At 45.7% G+C, this 21808-nt stretch overlaps 1 protein-coding gene across 1 annotated transcript in view; it reads right to left on the minus strand.

Annotated features, from left to right (window-relative positions):
- pappa2 (pappalysin 2) overlaps nt 1-21472 on the minus strand; it is a 586487-nt gene extending 565015 nt beyond the window's left edge. The window contains exon 1 of the mRNA XM_070887395.1: nt 21409-21472. Within this exon, the coding sequence (XP_070743496.1) occupies nt 21409-21457 (49 nt within the window). The 5' untranslated portion in view covers nt 21458-21472. The remainder of the gene's footprint in view (nt 1-21408) is intronic.
- Between the last annotated feature and the right edge of the window lie 336 nt (nt 21473-21808).

Here is a 21808-nt window from a genome sequence, read left to right on the forward strand (position 1 = left end):
GTTAATAAAGGATGATATCAGGGCAGTTGTGAGAGACGATATTGGCTCGAATGAACAAAATGTTGAATCACTGTGGGTGGAGATTAGAGATAGTAAGGGGAAAAAGTCACTGGTGGGCGTAGTTTATAGGCCCCCAAATAATAACTTCATGGTGGGGCGGGCAATAATCAAGGGAATAATAGAGGCATGTGAAAAAGGAATGGCAGTAATCATGGGGGATTTTAACCTACATATCGATTGGTCAAATCAAATCGCACGGGGTAGCCTGGAGGAGTTCATAGAATGCATACGGGATTGTTTCTTAGACCAGTATGTTACAGAACCTACAAGGGAGCAAGCTATCTTAGATCTGGTCCTGTGTAATGAGACAGGAATAATAAACGATCTCCTAGTAAAAGATCCTCCTGGAATGAGTGATCACAGTATGGTTGAATTTGTAATACAGATTGAGGGTGAGGAAGTAGTGTCTCAAACGAGCATACTATGCTTAAACAAAGGGGACTACAGTGGGATGAGGGCAGAGTTGGCTAAAGTAGACTGGAAACACAGACTAAACGGTGGCACAACTGAGGAACAGTGGAGGACTTTTAAGGAGCTCTTTCATGGTGCTCAACAAAAATATATTCCAATGAAAAAGAAGGGCGGTAAGAGAAGGGATAACCAGCCATGGATAACCAAGGAAATAAAGGAGAGTATCAAATTAAAAACCAATGCGTATAAGGTTAGTGGGAAACTAGAAGATTGGGAACATTTTAAACGACAGCAAAGAATGACTAAGAAAGCAATAAAGAAAGGAAAGATAGATTACGAAAGTAAACTTGCGCAAAACATAAAAACAGATAGTAAAAGCTTTTACAGATATATAAAACGGAAAAGAGTGACTAAAGTAAATGTTGGTCCCTTGGAAGATGAGAAGGGGGATTTAATAATGGGAAATGTGGAAATGGCTGAGACCTTAAACAATTATTTTGCTTCAGTCTTCACAGTGGAAGACACAAAAGCCATGCCAAAAATTGCTGGTCACAGGAATGTGGGAAGGGAGGACCTTGAGACAATCACTATCACTAGGGGGGTAGTGCTGGACAGGGTAATGGGACTCAAGGTAGACAAGTCCCCTGGTCCTGATGAAATGCATCCCAGGGTATTAAAAGAGATGGCGGAAGTTATAGCAGATGCATTCGTTATAATCTACCAAAATTCTCTGGACTCTGGGGAGATACCAGCGGATTGGAAAGCAGCTAATGTAACGCCTCTGTTTAAAAAAGGGGGCAGACAAAGGGCAGGTAACTGTAGGCCGGTTAGTTTAACATCTGTAGTGGGGAAAATGCTTGAAACTATCATTGAGGAAGAAATAGCGGGACATCTAGATAGGAATAGTGCAATCAAGCAGACGCAACATGGATTCATGAATTGGAAATCATGTTTAACTAATTTACTGGAATTCTTTGAGGATATAATGAGCATGGTGGATAGAGATGTACCGATGGATGTGGTGTATTTAGATTTCCAAAAGGCATTCGATAAGGTGCCTCACAAAAGGTTACTGCAGAAGATAAAGGTACGCGGAGTCAGAGGAAATGTATTAGCATGGATAGAGAATTGGCTGGCTAACAGAAAGCAGAGAGTCGGAATAAATGGGTCCTTTTCGGGTTGGAAATCGGTGGTTACTGGTGTGCCACAGAGATCGGTGCTGGGACCACAACTGTTTACAATATACATAGATGACCTGGAAGAGGGGACAGAGTGTAGTTTTACAAAATTTGCAGATGACACAAAGATTAGTGGGAAAGCGGGTTGTGTAGAGGACACAGAGAGGCTGCAAAGAGATTTAGATAGGTTAAGCGAATGGGCTAAGGTTTGGCAGATGGAATACAATGTCAGAAAGTGTGAGGTCATCCACCTTGGGCAAAAAAACAGTAAAAGGGAATATTATTTGAATGGGGAGAAATTACAACATGCTGCGGTGCAGAGGGACCTGGGGGTCCTTGTGCATGAATTCCAAAAAGTTAGTTTGCAGGTGCAGCAGGTAATCAGGAAGGCGAATGGAATGTTGGCCTTCATTGCAAGAGGGATGGAGTACAAAAGCAGGGAGGTCCTGCTGCAACTGTATAGGGTATTGGTGAGGCCACACCTGGAGTACTGCGTGCAGTTTTGGTCAGCTTACTTAAGGAAGGATATACTAGCTTTGGAGGGGGTACAGAGACGATTCTCTAGGCTGATTCCGGAGATGAGGGGGTTACCTTATGATGATAGATTGAGTAGACTGGGTCTTTACTCGTTGGAGTTCAGAGGGGTGATCTTAAAGAAACATTTAAAATAATGAACGGGATAGACAAGATAGAGGCAGAGAGGTTGTTACCACTGGTCGGGTAGACTAGAACTAGGGGGCACAGCCTCAAAATACAGGGGAGCCAATTTAAAACCGAGTTGAAAGGAATTTCTTCTCCCAGAGGGTTGTGAATCTGTGGAATTCTCTGCCCAAGGAAGTAGTTGAGGCTAGCTCATTGAATGTATTCAAGTCACAAATAGATAGATTTTTAACCAATAAGGGAATTAAGGGTTACGGTGAGCGGGCGGGTAAGTGGAGCCGAGTCCACGGCCAGATCAGCCATGATCTTTTTGAATGGCGGAGCAGGCTCGAGGGGCTAGATGGCCTACTCCTGTTCCTAATTCTTATGTTCTTATGTTAGTTAATGCTAGTTTCCATAAGATAAAGGCAAGAGATCAGAATGTCAAAATGAAGGTTGTAAGCTCTATAGGAAAAATAGGGAAAATGGTAGAGGGGGAGGTGTAGCTATCGTGATTAAGGATGAAATCACTTCAATGATAAGAGAGTATATAACAGAGGTGACTTTATGGGTAGAATTAAGAAATGGGAAAGGACTCAAGACTGTAGTGGGAGCTGTGTACAGGTCTCTTGGCAGTAGCTGTGAAGTGGTAGATTGTATAAATGCAGAGGTTAGACAAGTGTGTAGCAACGGCAGAGTGATTTTAGTGGGGGATTTTAACTTCCATTTAGATTAGGATAAGCAGACTAGCATCAGTCAGAAAGGTAGTGTATTTCTTGAGTGTGTCCAGGATAGTTTTCTGCAACGATATGTCCAAGAACCAACAATGGGGAAGGCCATATTAGGTTTCGTAATGAGTAATGAGCTAGATTTACTTAACAGCCTCATGTTGCATGTATTTAATAGCGATCATAACTTAATTAGGTTGAAAGTAGTGTTTGAAAGGGAAAAACGTGAAACAGTTACTGAGATTCTAGATTTGGGTTTGAGGATATAACGAGCATGGTGGATGGAGGTGTACCGATGGATGTGGTGTATTTAGATTTCCAAAAGGCATTCGATAAGGTGCCACACAAAAGGTTACTGCAGAAGATAGAGGTACGCGGAGTCAGAGGAAATGTATTAGCATGGATCAAGATTTGGCTGGTGAACAGAAAGCAGAGAGTCGTGATAAATGGGTCCTTTTCGGGTTGGAAATCGGTGGTTAGTGGTGTGCCACAGGGATCGGTGCTGGGACCACAACTGTTTACAATATACATAGATAACCTGGAAGAGGGGACAGAGTGTAGTGTAACAAAATTTGCAGATGACACAAAGATTAGTGGGAAAGCGGGTTGTGTAGAGGACACAGAGAGGCTGCAAAGAGATTTGGATAGGTTAAGCGAATGGGCGAAGGTTTGGCAGATGGAATACAATGTCGGAAAGTGTGAGGTCATCCACCTTGGGAAAAAAAACAGTAAAAGGGAATATTATTTGAATGGGGAGAAATTACAACATGCTGAGATGCAGAGGGACCTGGGGGTCCTTGTGCATGAATCCCAAAAAGTTAGTTTGCAGGTGCAGCAGGTAATCAGGAAGGCGAATGGAATGTTGGCCTTCATTGCAAGAGGGATGGAGTATAAAAGCAGGGAGGTCCTGCTGCAACTGTATAGGGTATTGGTAAGGCCGCACCTGGAGTACTGCGTGCAGTTTTGGTCACCTTACTTAAGGAAGGATATACTGGCTTTGGAGGGAGTACAGAGACAATTCACTTGGCTGATTCCGGAGATGAGGGGGTTACCTTATGATGATAGATTGAGTAGACTGGGTCTTTACTCATTGGAGTTCAGAAGGATGCGGGGTGATCTTATAGAAACATTTAAAATCATGAAAGGGATAGTCAAGATAGAGGCAGAGAGGTTGTTTCCACTGGTAGGGGAGGCTCGAACTAGGGAGCACAGCCTCAAAATACGGGGGAGCCAATTTAAAACCAAGTTGAGAAGGAATTTCTTCTCCCAGAGGGTTGTGAATCTGTCGAATTCTCTGGCCAAGGAAGTTGTTGAGGCTAGCTCATTGAATGTATTCAAGTCACAGATAGATAGATTTTTAACCAATAAGGGAATTAAGGGTTATGGGGAGCGGGTGGGTAAGTGGAGCTGAGTCCACGGCCAGATCAGCCATGATCTTATTGAATGGCGGAGCAGGCTCGAGGGGCTAGATGGCCTGCTCCTGTTCCTAATTCTTATGTTCTTATGGGTAAGGCCAATTGCAATGGGATGAGACAGACAGTTGCCAGTAAACTGGTCAAATCTGTTCATGGGTAAAACAACAGCAGATCAATGGGAGATGCTCAAAAAACACTTTTACGTGATACAGAACTCGTTTATACCCCTGAGGGGCAAGAGCTCTGCTTGTCAAAAAAAAACAGCGACAGAGGTAAGAGACAACATAAAATTAACAAAAAGCATACAAACATGCAAAAAAATAGAACAGATCCTGGCAAATGGGAAAGATACAAAGAACAGCAAAAGGTGACAAAACACAGCGCAAGAGCTACAAAAGGGAAGCAGGAAAAGTAACTTGCAAGGATATCAAAATCAACACAACATTTTTTTTACAATATATCAGGAAAAAGAGGGTAGTCAGGAGCAATGTTGACTCCTTGAAAACTGATAGCGGTATAATGTCAATGATAATAAGGAATTGGCGGACATATCGAATAATTATTTTGTGTCAGTATGTACAGTAGAGGAAGAGGATAGCATGCCAGAAATACCAAGAAAACTAATATTGAATCAGGGACAGGGACTCAATAAAATTAACCTAAGCAAAATAACAGTAATGAAGAAAATAATGGCACTGAAGAGTGACAAATCCCCAGGGTCAGATGGCTTCCATCCCAGGGTTTTAAAGGAAGTAGGTGAGCTCATTGCAGATGCCCGAACTATAATCTTCCAAAGTTCTCTTGATTCAGGAACCGTTCCTTTAGATTGGAAAATTGTGCATTCACTCCACTATTTAAGAATGGCGAGAAAAGCCGTGGAATTATAGACCAGTTAGTCTAACATCTGTTGTCACAAAATTTTCAGTTGATCAGTGCAAGCCAGTATGGATTTGTAATGGATAGATCACGTCTGAAAAACCTGAATGAATTTTTTGAAGAGGTGACTAAAGTAGTGGACAGGGGAATATCTGGACTTCCAGAAGGCATTTGATAACGTCTCTCATAAGACACTAAGGTTGAAGCCCATAGGATTGAAGGCAAATTATTGACCTGGTTAGGAAATTGGCTGAGCAGCAGGGGACAGAGAGTAGGGATAATGGGCAGGTATTCTAATTGGCAGGATGTGACTAGTGGTGTCCCACAGGGATCTGTTTTGGGGTCTCAAATATTCACCCTATTTATTAATGACTTAGATGATGGGATAGAAATCCACATATCTAAATTTGCCGATGACACAAAGCTAGGTGGCATTGTAGGCAGTGTCGATGGAAGCATAAAATTACAAAGGGATAGTAAATGGGCAAAACTGTGGCAAATGGTTTCCAATGTCGGCAACTGTGAGCTCATCCACTTTGGACCTAAAAAGGATAGAACAGGGTACTTTCTAAATGGTGAAAAGTGGAGGTCCAAAGAGACTTTGGGGGTGCAGGTACATAGATCATTAAAATGTCATGGACAGATACAGAAAATAATCAAAAAGGCTAATGGAATGCTGGCCTTTATATCTCGAGGATTAGAATACAAGGGGTTAGAAGTTATGCTGCAGCCATACAAAGCCCTGGTTCGACTGCACATGGAGTACTGTAAGCATACCTCAGGAAGGATATATTGGCCTTGGAGGGAGTGCAGCGTAGGTTTGCCAGAATAATAGCGGACTCCAAGGTTAAATTACAAGGCTTGTATTCCCTAGAATTTAGAAGGTTAAGGGGTAATTTGATCGAAGTTTTCAAGATATTACAGGGAACAGATAGGATAGATGGAAACTATTTCCATTGGTAGGGGCGTCCAGGACTAGGGGGCACGTCTACACACAAAGGGTGGTAGAAGTTGGAACTCTCTTCCGCAATCAGCACTTGATGCTAGATTAATGCTAATTTTAAATCTGAGATTGATAAGATTTTTGTTAACCAAAGGTATTAAGGGATAAGGGGCAAAGGCAGGTAATATGGAGTTAGGTCGCAGATCAGCCATGATCTCATCGAATGGCTGAACAGGCTCGGGGTGGGGGGCGGCTAAAAGGCCTACACCATGGTCCTATGTTCCTAAAGACAGAATCAAAGTTTGCTAAAATACTTGATCAACCTCATTAGCTTGCTTTAGTTAGGGAGCGGGATGCTAATTAGCAAAAATCATCAGCTCGGTCTGCCTGCTGCCTGACAATCGAGCTGGCATCAAATTGGAAGGTCTGCCCGACTTCACTGTCCGCTCAAGGCCGGATGAAGGAGAGGAGTGAACTTTGGCCCCATGTTATAATCCAAGGGTCTTAGTGCAGAAAGGGACTGTGGTCTTCAAAAGTTTGATTCATTGAAGAGGGCCCCCCACCCCTCTCACAACTCCCCACACCGCCCCCCCCACCCACCTCACTGCTGAACTTACTGGTCACAGCTGCGACATAGTAATCAAGTCAAGGACAGAGGGATGAAGACGGAAAAGTTGAAAAAAGACTAAGCAGTGAAGGTGCCCATTGCCGACCAGTGTGCGGTGAGGCCTGCCTGGGTATGTTGTGGGTCTCGGCTGAGGAAAGGTATCAAGCTGGGCTGGTTGATGGATGTTGGCCAGGATACTGGGGATAACTCCAGAACACAGTGATACCGACATTCAGTGCAAGCTGGAAAAGATACCACAGCAAAACAAGTTCAAATATAGAGACAGAATGAAATGAAATGAAGCAATTCAGAAGGAAAGGAATGTTGTCAAGTAACACTGTCCATTAACAGATACCACTGTGAATGTGAAGGGAACTCTCGGTGCCTTTGACTGTGTCCACTTTGGTGGTAAAAACAGAGAGACAGACTATTATCTGAATGGTGACAGATTAGGAAAAGGGGAGGTGCAAAGAGACCTGGGTGTCATGGTACATCAGTCATTGAAGGTTGGCATGCAGGTACAGCAGGCGGTTAAGAAAGCAAATGGCATGTTGGCCTTCATAGCGAGGGGATTTGAGTACAGGGGCAGGGAGGTGTTGCTACAATTGTACAGGGCATTGGTGAGGCCACATCTGGAGTATTGTGTACAGTTTTGGTCTCCTAACCTGAGGAAGGACATTCTTGCTATTGAGGGAGTGCAGCGAAGGTTCACCAGACTGATTCCCAGGATGGCGGGACTGACCTATCAAGAAAGACTGGATCAACTGGGCTTGTATTCACTGGAGTTCAGAAGAATGAGAGGGGACCTCATAGAAACGTTTAAAATTCTGACGGGGTTAGACAGGTTAGATGCAGGAAGAATGTTCCCAATGTTGGGGAAGTCCAGAACCAGGGGACACAGTCTAAGGATAAGGGGGAAGCCATTTAGGACCGAGATGAGGAGGAATTTCTTCACCCAGAGAGTGGTGAACCTGTGGAATTCTCTACCACAGAAAGTTGTTGAGGCCAATTCACTAAATATATTCAAAAAGGAGTTAGATGAAGTCCTTACTACTAGGGAAATCAAGGGGTATGGTGAGAAAGCAGGAATGGGGTACTGAAGTTGCATGTTCAGCCATGAACTCATTGAATGGCGGTGCGGGCTAGAAGGGCCGAATGGCCGACTCCTACACCTATTTTCTATGTTTCTATGTCCCGTTTAGTTTACTACAACACACCTCCTTTACATTTTGATAACAAATAATGTGGCTCAGTGGGTAGCACTCTTGCCTGTGAATCACCAGGTTGGGGGTTCAAGTCCCACTTCACAAATTTGAGCACATTATCTAGGTTGACACTCCTAGGGAGTTGGCTTTTGAATGAGTCGTTAAACCAAGACCTCAGGTGGATGTAAAAGATCCTGCGACACTATTTTGAAGTCGAGCAGGATAGTTATCCTTGGTGTCCTGGTCAATATTTATCCCTCAATCAACATCACTAAAACAGATTATCTAATCATTACCACATTGCGATTTGTGGGAGCTGGTGTGCACAAATTGGCTGCTGCATTTCCTACATTACAACAGTGACTACACTTCAAAAGTACTTCATTGGATGTAAAGCACTTTGGAAATGTCCTGAGGTCATGAAAAGTGCGATATAAATACAAGTCTTTCTTTCTTTTTTTTATCTGCATCAACCAACTTTAAACAAGAAAAGATCAGCTGGCCAAAGAATTATAATCAAGGAGTACGTACAGATATATATATTATATATATGTGAGCCTAGATATCGAGGCTATAATACTGTCCTCATCCATCATCCAGCAAGGGTCACTGAGCAGCATACTGGAGCCAGAACACAGTCTGCTTTCTCTTTCTCCAGCGTAATCCAGGAGTGTTGAGACAACCAGACTACTGTTGTGAGTGGGATCAGTAAACTCAGCACAAATGGGCAATCAAACCTGGAACAACCCTGATCTGCATGTCTATCTCACAATGAGCATTTACCCACTGAGAAAATAGAGGATTTGGAAGTAACAGAATCCCGTCAGAAGCTAGGTCAATTGAAAATTTCAAAACTGAAATTGGTAGGATTTTGTTGATAGGCAAGGGTTATAAGGGTTACGGAACCAAGGCAGGGTAGATGGAGTTAAGATACAGATCAGCCATGATCTAATTGAATGGGGGAATAGGCTCGAGGGGCTGAATGGCCTCCTCCTCTTTCTATGGCCTAGAAATTGGAGAGAGCCAAGAAATGGGCAGCGTTAAGACTAAATGAGGTTAAGCTGCGCCAGCTAAAAATGATCGAGTTAGCATGCAAAATTCGTGCTCACTCTTCATCAACATTGTAGTCCTGATTTCTGCACTAAAACTGATGCTCATTGGCTTTACACTCAACAGGTGGACCAATATCGGGGACGGTCTAATTCACAGTCATGCTTGCCTCAAGCTTTTTCCACTGCTTAAAGGAGAGGTGCATTAATGCTGCTGCACCTCATTGTCAGAGTGGTTGGGTCTTCAGTTGCCCCAACAGCAAAGTGAAGAAGCTTAAGGACAAGCAACAGACAGACAGTCACAAATCATCATGGCAGAACTGAGATGGAGAGAAAGAACCTGAGGGTACTCTGATGAAGCTCTGCAGGTATTGGTATTCGGGGGGGTCCTATACCCGCAAACTACCAGGAGGCCCTCGCCATACATATCTTTGACCATGTGGCATGAGATCACAGACCATTTTATGGTCAGCACTGTTGTCCCCAGGGCCACACCCAGTGCAGGAAGAAGTTTAATGACCTCACACGATTGATCAAGGTAAGTGAAGGCTTCAGCAAATACCACAAGTATTGCATGCTGCTCGTTGCACCATAGCCCCAGCACTCACAAAGCAACAATCTCTACCAATCGACACTCACATCTCACACCTTGCACACAATGACAGCTCTTCAACTATGGCAAGCACATCACCCAAACACGTTGCACTTAAACTCACTCAACACTTCTTTCTCTTGCAGGCCTGTAATGTATGCACCGGTGAGGATGCTCACAGGTTTGTCGAGCTGTTGCTTTGTGAGTGGCTTAGCCAGTCACGTGGTGTTCACAAGACTCCATAAGATCCCAGTCAGTTGGGTCTAGGTCATCCACGATAAGACAGGTGGTTGTGAGCTTAGTAGATGAACTGGTAATGTGTAGTGTGATTGTTAAACCTTTGTTAATAAACCAACTAGTTCTTAACAGCAATGAGTTGCTATGAATTCTTAAGCAAAGAACCCATGAAGGAAATGCAATACATGGCCAAAGTCGCACATAATCGCTGCAAGAAGGAGTGGACAGGCGGGGGCCAGGCGGATCTTCAACAGCTAAACCAGTTCGAGGAGCGAGTATTGGAGATCATTGGGCGCTACGTGGTAGAGGCCTCGACCACTGGCGTGCGACGGGGGAGAAGGCACCACATCACTGCATCACTCACTTGCAGACATCAGGTCAGAAACTGGCACTACACGAACTTCCAAGGCTAGTGTAGTAACGGGATCTGCACCGGGCACAAGTGGGCTGCAGCAAGGCCAGGGGGAAAGGGTAGCTCATGCACATGTTCTGCTGCACAGGATTCCAATGAGGACCCTCGGTGGAGAGGCCTTCAGAAGAAGAACGATGATGATGCAGACAGAAATGATAGGTGCAATGGGCAAGGCTGCCAGAGAGCCACTCGGCAATGTCAATGAGCATGGAGGAGTTGGCCTCCAACATTGCACGGGGCTCAGCGCAGAGCTTGGTGCCCAGGATTTCCAGCCTGCCAATTATGGTACACTCTCCGAGAGACCGTGCCGAGCCAGACATGACGGTACGCTTGATGGATAATATCTCAGCTTCCATTGCGGAACAGGCGGAAGCGACCCAATGTCTCCGTGCTACAGCGGAAGCTCAAACTGCTCTCGTGCAGTCTCGGCAAAAGGTGAGCCAAGCTCAGGCCGCTACCATCGTGGCCTGGGTTTACCACCGTCGACCAAGGCTCGCACAGTGTCACTGCTGTGCTCCAACAGATTGCCAGGAATGCTGAGGCACCGCCCCGGGGGTAGGAGCAGCCGGTCAGTGGAGCAGGACCCTGCTGTCCTCTCTCAGGTGGATAGCATTCCTGTTCCCACCACTGCCACTCCACCATTGCCCGTTATTGCTGCCTGTCAACCAGCCCAAGCTGCCAGAGGTCGTCCTGCAAGGCCATCTGAAATCTCCCTGATGGAAACTCGGCGGCCTTCTCCCGGCCATGCTGCAGCCACTGGGGAAGCACGTCGCAGGAGCACTAGGTTAAGAAAACACATATAAAAGACAGACACTAAGGGATTGCTCGAGGGTGATGAGTTAATAGTATTATTGTAAATGTGCGTTTTGTGATTATTGATAAATGCATTAATTTTGTTTGGAATCTTTTGTGGTGTCTCTCATTTCAGCTTTGTGCCCAGGAGAAGAATGTGATATTCCGTGAGACTGAGACGGAATGATGTGATGAGCAATGGGGATCTAGGGTTTCAGTCATTCCAACTGAAGTCTGATGAACCGCTCACAGACCGCCCGTCCGGATGGACGATTGGGTGACTGCCTCTTCCCCCTTGCTCCACATCCTCTTCCTCATCCTCCTCCTGAGGTGGTCCCACAATCCCTGCTGGCAAGGGCAGCGCCCTCATGCTGGCCAAGTTGTGAATCATGCAGCAGACCACCAGGAAATGGGACACCCGTGTACCAGTGGGCTCCTCCCCGGTGGTCAAGGCAGCGGAACCGTTGCTTCAGTAGCCCGATGGTCTGTTCGACGATGTTCCTGGTGGGGGCATGGCTCTCATTTTATATGAGTGCTGGGCATGAACTTTGGGGTTGCTGCAGGGAGTCATGAGCCAGGTAGACCCCGTCGCCAAGCAGCCACCCTCCATTTCGCTGTGGTGGCTGGAAGTTGCTGGCACATTGATCTGGCGCAAGACGATGACATCATGGCTGCTACTCGGATAGCGGGCATTGACATTGAGGATTCATTGTGCGTGATCACACACCATCTGCACATTGGCTAAGTGGTAGCCTTTCTGGTTACGGAAGATCTCAGGATTGTGAAGCAGCGCTCGCAAGGCTATGTGTGTGCTGTCAATGGCGCCCTGCACCATGAGGAAGACCGGTATCCTGGCAAAGCCACGTGCGCTCGTCCAGCTTCTCTCTGCTCAGACAGAAGACAACATAATCCCTTCCTTCTCCTGTTGTAAAGAGCCTCAGTCACCTCCTGGTTGCAGCGATGGACGGTGAATTGCGTGATGTTAGCTATGTCTCCTGCTGCAGACTGGAAGCATCCGCTGGCAAAGAAATTGAGGGCCACCGTGACCTTGACTGCCACTGGGAGAGCCTTGGTCTCCCTGATCTGAGGCTGCAGGTCTGGTTTCAGGAGGTGGCAGAGTTCTCTGACCACCTCCTTGGTGAAGCAGAGCCTACTGTGACACTGCTCCTCACTTAATTGGAGGTCGGAGAAGTGGAGGTCAGAAGACCCGAGGTGGGCAAGGCATCCGGTTGAGAGCCCTCTTGGCTCCTCCTCCCTCCTCCCTCCTCCCTCTGCGCACAGGTTCTGGTCTTCCTCGTTGCCTCCGCTCCTTCTGCCATAGGTCCTGGAGGGTGAGGTCAGCTGCCAGTACAGCTGTTAACGGATACGATGCAATTTGGATCACAGAGACATGGCTCCAGGGCGACCAAGGCTGGGAACACAACATCCAGGGGTATTCAATATTCAGGAATGATAGACAGAAATGAAAAAGAGGTGGGGTGGCATTACTGGTTAAAGAGGATATTAACGCAATAGTAAGGAAGGATATTAGCTTGGATGATGTGGAATCTGTATGGGTAGAGCTGTGGAACACCAAAGGGCAGAAAACGCTATTGGAAGTTGTGTACAGACCACCAAGCAATAGTAGTGAAGTTGGGGATGGCATCAAACAGGAAATTAGGGATGCGTGCAATAAAGGTACAACAGTTATCATGGGTGACTTTAATCTACATATAGATTGGGCTAACCAAACTGGTAGTAATACGGTGGAGGAGGATTTCCTGGAGTGTATAAGGGATGGTTTTCTAGACCAATATGTTGAGGAACCAACTAGAGAGCTGGCAATCCTAGACTAGGTGTTGTGTAATGAGAGAGGATTAATTAGCAATCTTGTTGTGTGAGGCCCCTTAAAAAAGAGTGACCATAATATGGTAGAATTCTTCATTAATTCAGAGACTAGGGTCCTGAACACAAAGAAAAGTAACTTCGATGGTATGATACGTGAATTGGCTAGGATAGACTGGCGAATGATACTTAAAGGGTTGATGGTGGATAGTCAATGGCAGACATTTAAAGATCACATGGATGAACTTCAACAATTCTACATCCCTGTCGAGGGTAAAAATAAAACTGGGAAGGTGGGTCAACCATGGCTAACAAGGGAAATTAGGGATAGTGTTAAAACTAAGGAAGAGGCATATAAATTGGCCAGTAAAAGCAGAAAAGCTGAGGACTGGGAGAAATTTAGAAATCAGCAGAGGAGGACAAAGGGTTTAATTAGGAGGTGGGGAATAGATTATGAGAGGAAGCTTGCTGGGAACATAAAAACTGACTACTTATCTATAGAAGCTTTTGCAAAGAGAAAAAGATTAGTGAAGACTAATGTAGGTCTCTTGCAGTCAGAATCAGGTGAATTTATAATGGGGAACAAAGAAATGGCAGACCAACTGAACAAATTGGTTCTGTCTTCACTCAAGAAGACACAAATAACCTTCCAGAAATGCTAGGGGACCGAGGGTCTAGCGAGAAGGAGGAGCTGAAGCAAATCCTTATTAAGTCAGGAAATTGTGTTAGGGATATTGATGGGATTGAAGGCCGATAAATCCCCAGGGCCTGATCGTCTACATCCCAGAGTACTTAAAGAAGTGGCCCTACAAATAGTGGATGCATTGGTGGTCATTTTCCAACATTCTAGAGATTCTGGATCAGTTCCTATGGATTGGAGGGTAGCTAATGTAATCACACTTTTTAAAAAAGGAGGGAGAGAGAAAACGGGAAATTATAGACCGGTTAGCCTGACATCAGTGGTGGGGAAAATGTTGGAATCAATTATTAAAGATGTAATAGCAGCGCATTTGGAAAAAAGTGACAGGATCGGTCCAAGTCAGCATGGATTTATGAAAGGGAAATCATGATTGACAAATCTTCTAGAATTTTTTGAGGATGTAACTAGTAGAGTGGACAAGGGAGAACCAGTGGATGTGGTGTATTTGGACTTTCTAAAGGCTTTTGACAAGGTCCCACACAAGGGATTGGTGTGCAAAATTAAAGCACATGGTATTGGGGGTAATGTATTGATGTGGAGAAAGAATTTGTTGGCAGACAGGAAGCAAAGAGTAAGAATAAACGGGTCCTTTTCAGAATGGCAGGCAGTGACTAGTGGGGTACCACAAAGTTCAGTGCTGGGACCCCAGCTATTTACAATATACATTAAAGATTTAGACGAAGGAATTGAATGTAATATCTCCAAATTTGCAGATGACACTAAGCTGGGTGGCAGTGTGAGCTGTGAGGAGGATGCTAAGTGGCTGCAGGGTGATTTAGACAGATTAGGTGAGTGGGCAAATGCAGTATAATGTAGATAAATGTGAGGTTATCCACTTTGGTGGCAAATACATGAAGGCAGAATATTATCTGAATGGTGACAGATTAGGAAAAGGTGAGGTGCAATGAGACCTGGGTGTCATGGTACATCAGTCATTGAAGGTTGGCATGCAGGTACAGCGGGCAGTGAAGAAAGCAAATGGCATGTTATCCTTCATAGCAAGAGGAATTGAGTATAGGAGCAGGGAGGTCTTACTGCAGTTGTACACGGCCTTGGTGAGGCCACACCTTGAATATTGTGTACAGTTTTGGTCTCCTAATCTGAGAAAGGACATTCTTGCTATTGAGGGAGTGCAGCAAAGGTTCACCAGACTGATTCCCGGGATGGCAGGACTGACCTATGAGGAGAGACTGGATCGACTCGGCTTATATTCACTGGAATTTAGAAGAATGAGAGGGGATCTCATACAAACATATACAATTCTGACGGGATTGGACAAGTTAGATGCAGAAAGAACGTTCCCGATATTGGGGAAGTCCAGAACCAGGGGTCACAGTCTAAGGATAAGGGGTAAGCCATTTAAGACTGAGATAAGGAGAAACTTTTTCACTCGGAGAATTGTGAACCTGTGGAATTCTCTACCACAGAAATTGTTGAGGCCAGTTTGTTAGATATATTCAAAAGGGAGTTAAATGTGGCCCTTATGGCTGAAGGGATCAAGGGACATGGAGAGAAAGCAGGAATGGGGTACTGAAGTTGCATGATCAGCCATGATCATATTGAATGATGGTGCAGGCTCAAAGGGCCGAATGGCCTACTCCTGCACCTATTTTCTGTTTCTACAGCCCCCATAACTGTGAGCAAGTGTTTTGAGCAGAAGCCTTTAAAAAATAAAGGGGAGCTCTGCACTTGCAACAACACTACCTGTGACCAGAGAACCTTGAAATGAGTTTAAAAAAAAGCTGTGGAGTTACAGGAACTAGCACGGAGCCACTCAAACTACGTAACCATGTCCGGTACAACTGATTGCTGATGGTCCCTTTAAATATCGCTGCCAGAGCCTCCTTCCTGTTATTGGATGCCTGCTCTCCCGGTTGTTGTTTTGACATGCCGGTAAGTTCAATGGCGAGAATGAATACTGCAGATTGGGTGTCAAGTTAGCTTTGCTCACTCACTAACGGCACGATCTCGGTCATTTATATCCCTGTGGCGATCACGTTAACCGGCAGCGCTACTGGCACTTTTAAAATGGCGCCTGCTGCGAGAGCGGCCACCAGCTGGTGAAAGTGCGCCGGTCGCCATTTTGTTTTGAAATTTCATGGCGGTAACAGGTGGGGCAAACCACCCCGAATTTCTGGACCTGTTTTCCCAAGAAACCGAATGCAGCAATTCAGCCTGGTGAAGGGCAAGATTATTGTTCACCAATCCTCACTGTGCGCAATGTCCACCTGACATTTCAAAACATGGTTCAAAATAGACACAGTGAATATTTTATATTACTCATCATTTATTTCTTTTGCATGGCATTTGAAAAATAAGCCTCCCCAGATCTGATAGCCCACTGAGGCTCCAGCAGATCACCTTTTGATGCCGATTTCATGTGGAGGTGAACAATAATGAATAATAAATTGCAGATATTAATAGACGCAGCCTTTTAACCCCTGTATTTCTGGAGAACTCCATTGCCTCAGATATCCAATTTTTTTTTATATAAAAACAATTTCACTCACGGATTTTTAAGATTCAATAATCATGAATTATCGTGTTAGCCATGGCTCAGTGGGTAGCACTCTTGCTTCTGACTCAGAAGGTCGTGGCTTTAAGTCCCACTCCAGAGACTTGAGCGCACACTCTAGGACGACGCTTCAATGCAGTAACTGAGGGAGTGCCGCACTGTCGGAAGTGAAAGACGTTAAACCGAGGCCCTGTCTGCCCTCCAGGGTGGACGTAAAAGAACCAATGGTACTATTTCGAAGAAAAACAGGGGCGTTCTCCCAGTAGCCTGGCCAATATTTATCCCTCAATCATCATCACTAAAACAGACATTTCGGCTTGTGGAACCTTGCTGCGCACAAATTGGCTATCACATTTGCCCACATAACAAGTATGATTACAATTCAACGTTGGTTGTAAGGAGCTTTGGGGCATCTTGAGGATGCAAAAGGTGCAAGTTCTACGTTAATCTTAAAGTAATAATATATAAACAGTTAGAAAAACTGCTGTGCTGTTTCCAAAATCACTTCTCTTCTTTTTATTTTTAATTTTATGTTACACGCCCCCTTGTTCCGTTTTGTCTTTTTCTTGTAACCTAACCCATTTCCGCTGCCTCTGCCAATTAACTGGCCATCTTCAGAGCTGGGACCATGCTGGGCAAGACCTTTCTCTGACTGGCCAAAAACATGTTTGGAATTCGGTTCGTTTTCAGCCACAGCTTTTACAAGTTTGACCTCAAGAAACAGAAGGCGAGTTTCAGCAGCCACGTGCAAGTGACCAATATCCATGTCTTCACAGTGAGTGTTCCGGGCTATTTGACCATGTGTTTAGCACATCTCACTCAGGAACCCTGAGGTCAACTGTAGCCTCCAGCTGCTGCCCAGACAAGTAATTAAACGCAGACCCAGACTGAAAGACTCACTAACATGAGTTATCGTGCCATTGGTACTCAAGGGATTAACAGTGACCGAAGATCATTTAAAAATTCTAAAATTTTGCTTATTATATCGAACTTTCTAAAATGGTGTTACATATTTATTTTGCTTGCCCTTCTCCCTTGCTCCCACTTCAGGTATTTGTAATCCCCTCTAAGTTCCCATTACCCTCCAACGGCCCCCTTCCTGTCTCGTTAATTAGTACCTGCCTCGAACATGGCAGGTAGAGATCAGGAAGCCCGACATAAACCCCTGACCCGCTGGCCCAACATTCTCGAACACCAGCACACTGCTCTCCCTGGTGTTACATGGACCGCGGATGCCAAGACAAACCGAGGCTGAATGTCAAGTACTTCCTTGATGATCGTCCGATAGGACTGTTCTTTCAGCACTAGGACACAAGCAAGAGCCGAAGCTCTCCTTCACCACTGAACAGTGCTCGCACATCTCTCTCATGATACCGTGGAATACTGTTGGCAGGGTTTACAGATTTGTACTCCCAACGGGCACTGATGATAGAGGTTTTAGACTTCTACCTCCCTCCCTCCTCTTCCATGTTACAACAACATCTCACATATATAAATCAACTTTAATATAGTAAAATATCTCAAAGCGCTTCACAGCAGAGTTACCAGACAAAATTTGATACCAAGCAACATAACTTGAGATCGTAGGGCAGATAACCTATATTAATGACTTGGAAGTGGGTGTACAGGGCACAATTTCAAAATTTGCAGATGACACAAGTCTTGGAAGTATAGTGAACAGTGAGGAGGAGAGTGATCGACGTCAGGAAGACATAGACAGGCTGGTGAAATGGGCAGACACATGGCAGATGAAATTTAACGCAGAAAAGTGTAAAGTGATGAATTTTGGTAGAAAGAATGAGGAGAGGTCATATAAATTAAATGGTACAATCCTAAAGGGGATACACGAACAGAGAGACCTGGGGGTATGTGTGCATAAATCATTGAAGGTGGCAGGGCAGATTGAGATAGTAGTTAAAAAGGTTTACGGGATCCTGGGCTTCATAAATAGAAGTATAGACTACAAAAGTGTGGAACTTATGATGAACCCGTATAAAACATTGGTTCGGCCCCAACTGGAGTATTGTGTCAAATCCTGGGCACCACTCTTTAAGAAGGATGTGAATGCCTTAGAGAAGGCGCAGAAAAGATTACGAGAATGATTCCAGGGAGGAGGGACTTCAGTTATGTGGACAGACTGGAGAAGCTGGGATTGTTCTCCTTGGAGCAGAGAAGATTGAGAGGAGATTTAACAGAGGTGTTCAAAATCTGGTGGGGTTTGGACAGAGTAGGTCGAGAGAAACTGTTCCCATTGGCAGAAGGGTCAAGAACCAGAGGACACAGATTTAAGGTGATTGGCAAAAGAACCAAAGGCGACATAAGAAAAAACATTTTTACACAGCCAGTGGTTATGATCTGAAATGCACTGCCTGAAAGGGTGGTGGAGGCAGACTCAATTTTTAATCTTTCTTGAGGAAGTTGTGCAAGTGTCTGAAGGAAAAATAAATTGCACGGTTACGGGGAAAGGGCGGGGAAGTAGGACTGAGAGTCAGCACGGGCTCGATGGGCCGAATGGCCTTTTTCCGTGCTGTAACCATTCTGACCAGAAAGCTTGATCTAGAGGCAGGTTTTAAAGGAGCAGCTTAAAGAAAGAGAGCGAGATGGAGAGAATTAGGGAGGGAATTCAGAGCTTCGGAGCTAGGCAGCTGAAGGCACGGCCACTAATATGTGAGTGATGAAAATCGGGGATGCTCAAGAGGCCTGAATTGGAGGAGCTTAGAGATCGCAAACAGAAATAACAACTCAAAATGAGAGAACGTAGAAAAACACTGGAATGTCAGTGTGAGGTTAGCTGATCTGAGCTGTGGCGGATGTTGCAGGGGATAATTGGCATGGGCATTCCTGAGGGAGGATGTAAAGAATATCACCCGAGGAATCCACTCCAGAAAGAACCAATGCAGTCTCACCAAGATCACTGTGTACTGTGCACACGCATAGATATCAGGTAGTGAGAACTAGACTGGGCTCAGCTATGTTGCTTCTATCTAAAGGGTTAAGTTTAAGAATTAGAATACTGATATGTGTGTGTGTAATATCATGAGAGTGTCACAGATATATGTAGCTATGCAGATTCTGAGTCCCAAACTCTTTTATTCCAATTGTTGACAATTCTGACGCTTGCAATAAATGTTCTCCAGCCAGTCAGGCAGTTTCTAACAGACATCTCCCTGGAGTCAATCTGGGGCCAGATTTCAAAGCACAACATTATTGAAGAGCAATGACTTTTTAGTAATATACATGTCCTTTAAGAGTTTTCAGTTTTGAATTTAGTTCGAATGAAAGACTCGCTGGCTGTGCTTTGAGAGATTGGCAAGTTGGCCTCGATTCATCCCATTTTATCTCCCCCCAATATTCCCACCTCCTCTCGCACCAGTGCTGACTCTGGTTGGGACACACTTCCCCAGGGACCAGCCAACAACCAGGACCTGGCGCCAAGGGACCAACCTTCATTTGAGAGCTGAGCCAGCAAGCGCCAGTAAACGACGTTACCATAAAGTGCTACACTCAATGTCACTGGACATTGGATTTATATAGTGCCGTTCACAACCACCGGACCTCTCAAAGGACTTTACAGCCAATGAAGTACTTTTGGAGTGCAGTCACTGTTGTAATGTGGGAAACCCGACATCCAATTTGCACACAGCAAGCTCCCACAAAATCAACGTGATAATGACCGGATAATCTGTTTTAGTGATATTGATTGAGGAATAAATATTGGCCAGGACACCAGGGATAACTCCCCTGTTCTTCTTCGAAATCGTGCCATTGGATCTTTTACATCCACCTCAGAGAGCAGACAGGGCCTCGGTTTAACGTCTCATCCGAAAGACGGCACCTCTGACGGTGCAGCACTCCCACAGCACTGCACTGGAATGTCAGCCTAGATTTTATGTACTCCAGTCCCTGGAGTGGGACTTGAACCCACCACCTTCTGACTCAGAGGCGTGTGTGCTACCCACTGAGCCACAGCAGATAGTAAAGAGGAGGGGAGAGGAGATGGATTTCCCTTTCCATACCGCAGGTACATGTGATGGGATGCAACTGTTGCTCTTAGTGAAATGAAACCAGAGAATGAAGACTAATCCCACAGAGGGAGTAAACATTGGATTTGCTATCTCTAAGTTAGAATTTGTGATCTAAGCATATAAACTGAGAAAACTGGATCTACGTTTTTATAATTCACATCGATACCTATTTTGCTGTGTGAATTGCATGCAAGTACATAGGCGGACACACACATGTGGGGCGGGGTTGAATGGAAAAGATGTAGGTCTGGTGTAGATGGAATGATGGCGGGGCTGTGACAAAGGTGTTGAATCCATTTGTGAGATCCTGCTGTGCTCAAGCAGAGGTTTTACTATAGATGGGAGTGGCAGGACTGCTGGAAATGCTTATGGTCCCCGAGGTGGGGACATTCGAAATGATCAGAGGACTAATGGTGCCATTATACTGCAGCTACCGATTTCAGTGCGAAGTTATTTTGTACTGCTCTGCGGTCAGGATCATCAAATCCTTCCCAGAGTTACATATACAATTGTACAAAGGCTTCCGCTAAAAGTGGCACAGATCCCAGAGACACTTCACTTCAGCAAACAGCTGAAGAAAGAGTGAATTTTATGTTTTTAAACATTGCAATGTTGCTGGTGTAGGTGTTTGATAGAGGAGATGGAAATCGTATAGGTGAGGATACATATTCGATACAGTGATGGGGTGGTACAGGTGAGGGTGTATATTCAGTAGAGATGATGGGGACGGTACAGGTGAGGGTGTATATTCAGTAGGGATGATGGGGACGGTACAGGTGAGGGTGTATATTCGGTATAGTGATGGGGACGGTACAGGTGAGGGTGTATATTCAGTAGGGATGATGGGGATGGTACAGGTGAGGATGTATATTCGGTACAGTGATGGGGACGGTACAGATGAGGGTGTATATTCGGTACAGTGATGGGGGCAGTACAGGTGAAGGTGTATATACGGTACAGTGATGGGGACAGTACAGGTGAAGGTGTATATACGGTACAGTGATGGGGGCAGTACAGGTGAAGGTGTATATACGGTACAGTGATGGGGACGGTACAGGTGAAGATGTATATTCGATAGGAATGATGGGGACGGTACAGGTGATGCTATATATTCCCTGATGCCCCTGGTCTATATTTGGTGCAGGGGCATATTACAGGTGTTTATGTCGGAAGTGTGCCGCCCTCCCCCTTTGCCCTTACCTGCGACGATGGCCGGGTTGCTCTGCCCTCCCTCCGGCTTGAGCCACATCTCGGCGGTGAAGGGTCCCCGCGGCACGCTGGCCGGCCGCCGCCGCTTCAGGCGCTCCTTGGCCCCCGACAGGTAGAGCGCCGTGCCGGCGGGGGGCGGGCATTCGGCCGGCGGCCCGGAGGGAAGCCAGCGGGCGGCTCCCAGGGGCGGGGACCACGAACTGTCCGCCCCAGGGGACGAGGCGCTGTCTCCGCCCGGGTAGCCTCTCCTGCTGGCGGTGGCGCTGGCCGCCGCTGCTCCGCTACACTGCCCCGGGTACCCGCCGCTCGGGGGTTGCGGGCCGCTCCTCTCGCCGCTCCGGCTGCCCGGGTTGCCGTGCTCCGCCGCCCAGGGGGACGTGGGGTCCATGTC

Source organism: Pristiophorus japonicus, chromosome 8 (genome assembly GCF_044704955.1).
Source record: "Pristiophorus japonicus isolate sPriJap1 chromosome 8, sPriJap1.hap1, whole genome shotgun sequence".
NCBI classification, from domain to species: Eukaryota; Metazoa; Chordata; class Chondrichthyes; family Pristiophoridae; genus Pristiophorus; species Pristiophorus japonicus.